Source organism: Glycine max, chromosome 13, assembly GCF_000004515.6.
Source record: "Glycine max cultivar Williams 82 chromosome 13, Glycine_max_v4.0, whole genome shotgun sequence".
In the NCBI taxonomy this organism is placed as follows: Eukaryota; Viridiplantae; Streptophyta; class Magnoliopsida; order Fabales; family Fabaceae; genus Glycine; species Glycine max.
In genome coordinates this window covers 6847530-6856337 of record NC_038249.2, presented here as the reverse complement: position 1 = coordinate 6856337, position 8808 = coordinate 6847530, and the positions used below count along the sequence as shown (strand labels likewise).

The window sequence follows — 8808 nt, the reverse complement described above, 5'->3', positions numbered from 1 at the left end:
TTGTTATCCACTCATAATCAAATTCCATATCTTCAAATGGAAGAGCAACAGTTTTTCTCGTTTGTCTACTTTTTAACTTTAAGTTGTCCATGACATAAACTAAGTCATTCATTTTCTTTTTGATGCAAATGGTTTCTTCTTTTTGTATGAACCCATAAATAACATAAATTCAAAGTTGATAACTTAACTATAGTCTAGAGTGTAAACTAAACAAAAATAAATATTAAGAAACACAAATAAAATCATGAAGTTCAATTACCATTTCAAATGAGGTCCAATTACGCTCACATCCAGAAGACCTACAAGTTAAGTTCAAAATGCAAATAGCAAACCACTTTAATTATGGACATCCATCCCCAAACATTTCCCACCATTCTGCAGGTGACATAGTCTTCTTAGATTTTATTACATTCTCCATAGAAAAAAAACCTTTGGCAAAATGAAATTCAAGAAGCTGTCCATTAATTTTGTTCCTTACCCCCAACATCCTTTACTAATCTCATCATACAAATAAACAATCCTTCTTTCACTTCTCCATTATCTTTTTAAAATCATGTTCAAAATGCAATTGAGGAGTAAGATAATATGTAGCTGCATGCAAAGGCCTATAAAGTTGGTTCTCCCACCTCTTATCAATAATTTTCCAAATAGGTTCATAACTACACAGATAAATAAAATTAAATATATTTAGAATTAGACATAGTCACAGATAAATAAAGTAAACTATATTTTATAATTTAAAAAACTTGCTTTTTCTTCACATTATTGAAGTTGCTTTTAATCCTTTCCTTTGCATGATCCATCTCAACATATATGAAACCTATGGCGGGTTGTTGGTCAAAATCCACCAATCGAAGGACTACCATAAGAGGGGCAGTAACTTTGAGGCATATGGATACATTCTTCCAAAATCTACTATCCAAAACTGAACTTCCTATTTTTCTCCCCTCTTGTGAAGTTCCAAACTTACTTTTTTTTTTCACTCTTCAAGAACTGAACAACCTCATCAAAGATGCTTTCATTTCATGGAGACAACTAAAGTCAAGTAAGCAGTTGCAAATCTAGTCATACTAGGTCTAACCAAGTCCCTTCCATTTGTGTACTTCTTGAGCATGCTAATGAGCATTGTTCTACCATATATATAAGTGGTTATCTTTCTTCCCTTCTTCATAGTAACTTCATGAACCTTCAAATGTTTCTCCAAGTCCTCAAGTATCAAATCAATGCAATGGGCAACACATGGAGTCCAATACAAATTCGGTCGAGTATACATCAATAGTTCTCCTATTGCTTTGAAATTCGTGACATTATCAGTGATCACCTGAACTACATTCTCTTTTCCAACAAATGTGACAACACCATCTAACATCTTAAAAACTTTGTCAGTTGTTTTTGAGATGTTAGAAGTAGTATCTAAGGAATACAAGAATATTGTTCCTTTTGGACTATTCATAAAAAAGTTACAGACTGAACGCTTTTTTTTTTTAATCCGTCCACCTATAAGACATTATTGAGCAATCAATTCTCTTCCACTCATCCCTAAATTCTTGCAAACTGTCATTAGTTTTCTGCACTGTTTGTTTCAACAACCAAGTTACTTGGAGTAGTTTAACAACCAAGTTACTTGGAGTAGTTTATTTCGCCAAGTTACTTAAAATATTTTATGAAAAATAAGTTAGTTTATAAGTTATTAATTTTTTTAATTTTATTCTTATTATTTTATTTAAAATTCTGTTTTATCCTTTTATTTATTTTAAAAAATAAAAACCCTCTTATCTAATTTAACATTTTTACACACATACTTAATTTGTCAATTACATGACCTAATTCGATTTGTTAATGAAAATGAAAATAAAATATAGTGATAAGAAAAAAAAAATGGAAGTAGTAGGTAGAAGCTAGATTATTAATCGTATCAGTGGAAGAAATAAGAAGAGAGAGAAAGACAGATATAGAGAGTGAGAGAGGGTGCGAAGTGAAGTGAGTAGTATAAATGTACAAACTCTCCTCCATTCAGTGTGTGGCGCCGTTTACATTCTCGCTCTGCACTCTCTCTTTCTCATCCTATTCTCTTCGCTTCTCTGTTCGTGCCACTTCTTCTCGGTGCGTTCTCTTTGTCTTTTTTATCTCTCTGTTTTTATTAATTCTAATATTTATTATTTTATGGCTTTTACTGCCATTTTCAATCATGGAAAGAAATGGTTCAGTTTAACTGAGACTTTGGTCTATGCCCATAAATGGGTTTTCGCTTTTAAGCTTGCCCTTTGTGGTTTTGCTATCTTTATGCTTTCAAATTTTGATTTTGATGCTCTCTGGAGGTTGAATTTGATGTTAACATGTGCAAGTTAATGGCTTTCCTTCTCATGCTTCTCACTTTCAACTGATTTTTTTTGTTTTTTTTTGGTGCGTGTGTGTGTGTTAAAAGTTGGTGGAGTTTATTTAGTATGTTGAAGTTGGTAACTTTTTTTTTTATTTTGTTTAATCACTATGGCTACTCTTTTTGTCAATTGGTCTGTATCCACTCTTCCTAGAATAGTATGATTAACAAGCCAAAATCTATGTTTGTTCACTGAGTGTTTTAATTTGGGTTTGTTGAGAGTTCTCTGATTGTTTTTCATTATGTAAATTACTTAAAAGTCTGTATTTTCTAAAACACAGATGTGTGGTGGCTGTTATGTTGCTCCGAATACGTTGTTACAGACTTACAGTTGGAATTGAATTTGAATTTAAGAGCTCTTTTAAATAGTAGGAGGGAGCATAAGTGAGACTGGCTGTGGGTTCCCTTAGGTTTATAGAACTTGAATCGAAGACAATAGAAAGATTTAGGCTAAAATATATTTTCGATACATGAAAAATACCCGAATTTACTATTTGCTCCTTAGGTAAATTTTTTCTTGCATTGAGTTTCTAATAAAACAACAATTTTGTTTTTGGTCCTTTGACACTTTTTTTAGTCCATAAGATTAACTAATTTTGTGTTTGTTCTCTAATAATTTTTTTCATTTTTTATTAGTTTTTTTTAAAGGGACTAATAACAAATGCAATTTTTTTTATCAGAGAACAAATATAAAATTCACTAATTTATTAGGAACTAAAAAAAGTGTCGAGGACCAAAAATAAATTTTTTGTTTTATTAGGGAGCAAAAACGAAGAAATTTTTTATTAGGGAACAAACATAAAACTCAGGAATTTATTAGGGATCACCAACATATTTTAGCCAAAGATTTATGTGCAGTATGCAATGAAAGATTTATGTGTAGTATAATATTTATATTTCATAATGGGCATTCAATATTTATTGGTGTTGTACCATAGAAAACACACCTATGAATATGATGTTGAGGAGGTAAAAGAATTTGTTCATTTTATTCATACATAAAGGATGAAATATTGGATTGATATGCTGCAATGTTGTTAGTGAAAATTCTCATTTCTTGGCTATGGTTTTTTTTATTTAAAAAATTTTCAATGTCACATTCATTCGCATATATGGGGGAAGTGAAGAAACAATCTCATGAATGGTCTTCTAACTTCAGAATCCATAATTGATTGTTTTTTATATACATATTGCTTCATTACTAGAGGTGTAATGTCAGTAATAGTCTGCTCATGTTGTCTCACATCTAATTGTTGTCTGTCCACATTCAGTACAAGAAACTAATATGAAAGGCCACATGTGATACTATCAAACGTTCTTCTTCATTTGTAACTATGTATTAGTTGATCAAAGTTCATAACTAATGTCTGTAGTATCTCCTGCACTGCTTAAAAACTGAAGGGCTGAATTCAATAGTCAATTATTTAGATCTTTAAATCATCTTTTTATTGTTGAAAAGAATGTTAGATCTCAGTTCCTACATAGACAATACATGTACAAAAAATTTGGTGGTGTACATATCTCATTGTATTTATGATATCTTCTTCATCAGTTTCTCTAATGAATCTTTTGCTTACAAGATTTATTTGGATGTCTTGAACCCACAGATTTCTATGAACTATCAATACTGTCATTCCATTATTTATTTTGTTATTTGGAATGGATATAATTGGACCTGTAAGAAGTACTTTTGATTTTTGAACTTACTCGATCGTATGAGGTATTCAAATTGTGGACTTGCGTTTTGCAATGACAGAGCAATGGCATCTCATATTGTTGGTTATCCACGCATGGGACCCAAGAGAGAACTTAAGTTTGCTTTGGAATCTTTTTGGGATGGAAAGAGTAGTGCTGAGGAGCTGCAGAAGGTTGCTGCAGACCTTAGGTCAGCCATCTGGAAGCAGATGGCTGATGCTGGAATAAAGTATATTCCTAGCAACACCTTCTCACTTTACGATCAAGTACTGGACACAACAGCCATGCTCGGGGCAGTTCCATCTAGATATAATTGGAATGGTGGGGAGATTGGGTTTGATGTTTACTTCTCAATGGCAAGAGGGAATGCATCTGTACCAGCTATGGAAATGACCAAGTGGTTTGACACCAATTAGTAAGTAAATCATCCCCCCTTCTAAATTTGAGTTTTGCATATATTTTGATTAAACATGATTAAAATGAAAGGGTTAGTGTATGAATGATTTTGATGGGGACAGGGGACTTTGAAAGGGTTAGTGCATTTGATTTTAATATATAAATGCAAAATTGAATGTCAATTGTTTTGATGTTTGTCATAGTTCTAACAAACTTATAATCCCTTATGGTACAGCCATTACATTGTTCCTGAATTGGGTCCTGATGTTAAGTTCTCCTATGCATCACACAAGGCTGTCGATGAATTTAAAGAGGCCAAAGTTGTAAGTTCAAAGATAGCTTTAGCAAAACCATCCTACATTTGATCTAAAAATTCATAATGAACAACTGTAGGCTCTGGTCTTAGAAAAATCTTCACTACCTGAACTATGACATACTGCAAAAAACTCTGATCTGGGAAGAATGTTTATTACTAGAGGGAAAAATAAATTATTTTTAATTATTAATTTCATTCACTGATGCTTATAACCTTCTTTCTAATATGCAGCTGGGAGTTAATACTGTACCTGTGCTTGTGGGACCTGTATCCTACTTGTTGCTGTCAAAACCAGCTAAGGGTGTTGAGAAGTCATTTTCCCTTCTTTCCCTAATTGACAAGATCCTTCCTGTCTACAGGTATGGTCCTAAAGTAGTTAGACGTTCTTGAATCATATATTAAAGTTGCTTCTATCATACTTCGTTATTTATTGTAGGGAGGTTGTTGCTGAATTGAAGGCAGCTGGTGCTACTTGGATCCAGTTTGATGAACCTACCCTTGTGAAGGATCTCAACACCCACCAGTTACAAGCATTTACACATGCCTATGCAGAGCTAGAGTCAAGTTTATCTGGTTTTAATGTTCTGATTGAGACATACTTTGCTGATGTCCCTGCTGAAGCATACAAAACACTCACCTCTTTGAAGGCTGTTACTGCATATGGGTTTGATATTGTTCGTGGAACAAAGACCCTTGATTTGATCAAGCAAGGATTTCCATCTGGAAAATTTCTTTTCGCTGGTGTTGTTGATGGAAGAAATATTTGGGCCAATAGTCTTGCATCTTCTCTGAACACCCTTCAGGCACTTGGGGACATTGTTGGGAATGGTACTTGTTGTCGATTAACGTTTTTATTGACATATATTCAGCACACTAGAAGCTAAATAGGAATGCTCTTTTTCTTCTGCAGACAAGGTTGTGGTTTCCACGTCCTGTTCTCTTCTTCACACTGCAGTTGATCTTGTGAATGAGACTAAATTGGACCAAGAGATTAAGTCTTGGCTTGCATTTGCAGCACAAAAAGTTGTTGAAGTAAATGCCTTGGCCAAGGCATTGTCTGGACAGAAGGATGAGGTGCATCATACCCATTGAAGGCTTTTTGTCACAAACTCGATGTCTTTCTGTTTCTTATTGCCTGTCTTTTTGCAGGTTTTTTTTTCTGCTAATGCTGCTGCCTTGGATTCAAGGAAGTCCTCCCCAAGGGTGACAAATGAAGCTGTCCAAAAGGCCGTAAGTGCTCATCAGGATTTTCAATTTGTTCTTTTACTTGATAAATTTTATTTTAGAAGAATTCTTAAACCTGTTTGTTTTATTTTCTTAGGCTGCTGCTCTGAAGGGCTCTGATCATCGGAGGGCCACAAATGTTAGTGCCAGGCTGGATTCTCAACAGAAGAAACTGAATCTTCCTGTTCTTCCAACAACTACAATTGGATCTTTCCCTCAAACTGCCGATCTTAGAAGAGTTCGCCGTGAATTCAAGGCTAACAAGTGAGTATGAAGTCTTCATCTTCTGTCACCTTCCAAATCCAATGATTATTACAGTTCGACATATAAACTGCTATATGTTTACTATGTGAATAGGATCTCCGAGGAAGATTATATCCATTTCATTAAGGAGGAAATTAACAATGTTGTGAAGCTCCAGGAAGAACTTGACATTGATGTCTTGGTGCATGGAGAGCCTGAGGTGAGGAGATGATATTTGTTATTATTAGTAGTATAATAAGGACTTCTTTTCTTAAGTGAAATATGCTTTAAAACTTAATTGTTGAAAAATCTTTCCTATTCAGAGGAATGACATGGTTGAGTACTTTGGAGAGCAATTATCTGGCTTTGCTTTTACTGCCAACGGGTGGGTGCAATCATATGGATCCCGCTGTGTCAAGCCTCCCATCATCTATGGTGATGTGAGCCGTCCCAAGCCCATGACTGTTTTCTGGTCTTCAACTGCTCAAAGTTTGACCAAACGACCAATGAAGGGAATGCTTACTGGCCCTGTTACTATTCTGAACTGGTCCTTTGTTAGAGATGACCAGCCAAGGTATGAAAATAATTCTTTATGGCTACCTTGCAGGTTTGAATGATCGTTTTTGCTGGATATCTGTTCATTTAACATTATCTTGTTATTAGATTCGAAACATGCTACCAGATTGCTTTGGCTATCAAGGATGAGGTTGAGGATCTTGAGAAAGCAGGTATTACTGTCATCCAGATTGATGAAGCTGCTCTAAGAGAAGGTTTACCTCTGAGGAAGTCTGAGGAGGCTTTCTATCTAAACTGGGCTGTTCACTCATTTAGGATTACCAACTGTGGTGTGGAGGACACTACTCAGGTTCAGCTTCACTTCTCATGTTCTAATCTTTACTAATGATTAGTCAATCTTATATATTAATATTAAGATACTGTAATATTTGACAGATTCACACTCACATGTGCTACTCCAACTTCAATGACATCATTCACTCAATCATAGACATGGATGCTGATGTGATCACCATTGAGAACTCTAGATCAGACGAGAAGTTACTTTCAGTCTTCCGCGAGGGAGTGAAATATGGTGCTGGCATTGGGCCTGGCATTTATGATATTCACTCACCCAGGATTCCACCAACTGAAGAAATTGCTGACAGGATCAACAAGATGCTTGCGGTTCTTGAAAGCAACATTCTCTGGGTCAACCCAGATTGTGGCCTTAAGACACGCAAATACACTGAGGTGAAACCTGCCCTCACTAATATGGTTGCTGCTGCCAAACTTATTCGCAACCAGTTAGCTAGTGCCAAGTGAGCTGAGAATGAGCCAATAAAGTCATCCATGTGAGATAATGTACTCATGTTGAAAAACCGAACTTTTTGTATTTCCAATAATGTCTTGATATAAGGTTTTGTCCTTCTCCCGAATGATCTTTTTCTGCTCTTGTAGGCAATGCTTTTCAGTATATGATTTTGCTTATGAATAAACGGTTTTATGGTCTATTTTGTTTATTTGGTTTATCTTACACATGTGATTGAACTGTGGGAGAATTGTTTTCTTTTATTTGAACCTTGGAGGAGTGCTATTGTCATGCTCAGAAACCTCGGAAAGATATCCTTGCAAGCTAATAGGGGTGAGCAACTTTCGGGTTCGGGCCAAAAAGACTCAATAGACTGAAAAAACCGAGGGTATTGCTATGTGCACCCAGTGAATTGCTGGTACACCCAGCAATTTTGCATTTTCTCCATTTTGTCCTTTCATAAAAGGATACGGATCAGCTGATCCGTATAAGCCCAATCCGATAGTTTTTTTTTAAATTTCTTATAAAAAATTTGTGACAAATTAATTTAAAATTAATGGCCCAAACAAGAATCAAACTTGTGACTTTCAGATTATTAGCACAACGTTGTAACCAAGTGAGTTAATAAGCCAATTACATTATAAAATAAATAATGTTGTTATACATAACACTAAATTTTTTAATGTATATTTAATGTGCATGTAAATTTAAATAATAAATTTTGTGATAACTAATTTTGATATAACTTATACGAATTATTTAATCTGTATATTTTTTATAAATAAAAAATATTTAATATATTAAAATTTTTAATAGTAATATTTTTTATTTATAAAAAATACGGATGAAATAATTCGTATGAGTTATATCAAAATTAATTGTCACAATTTATTATTTAAATTTACACGCATATTAAATATACATTAAAATTTTTAGTGTTATGTATAGCAACATGTGTTTTATAATGTAATTGGTTCATTAGCTCAGTTAGTTAGAGCATTGTGCTAATAACCTCGAAGTTACAGGTTTGATTCTTGCCTAGGTCATTAATTTTAAATTAATTCTGATCTGTATGAGTTGATCCGTGAGCCTCATACGAATCAAAGACTTACGGATTAACTAACCCATGGGCCTCATACGGATCAACATCCTTTTACAAAAGGGTAAAATGGAAAAAATGTGAAATTGTTGGGTGTGTATAGTAGTGCCCAAAAACCGACCAGTAAATATACAAGGTGGACCGGGTACCAT

At 34.3% G+C, this 8808-nt stretch overlaps 1 protein-coding gene across 1 annotated transcript; it reads left to right on the top strand.

Moving 5' to 3' along the window:
- Positions 1–1895: 1895 nt before the first annotated feature.
- LOC100779947 (5-methyltetrahydropteroyltriglutamate--homocysteine methyltransferase 1) lies at positions 1896–7759 on the top strand. The gene is made up of 12 exons (XM_003542278.5): positions 1896–2103; positions 4134–4487; positions 4704–4791; positions 5016–5143; positions 5221–5612; positions 5695–5858; positions 5934–6014; positions 6106–6272; positions 6366–6471; positions 6575–6825; positions 6915–7116; positions 7203–7759. The coding sequence occupies exons 1-12, from the start codon at positions 1994–1996 to the stop codon at positions 7569–7571; spliced, it is 2412 nt and encodes an 803-aa protein (XP_003542326.1). The 5' UTR covers positions 1896–1993; the 3' UTR covers positions 7572–7759.
- The last annotated feature ends 1049 nt before the right edge of the window (positions 7760–8808 follow it).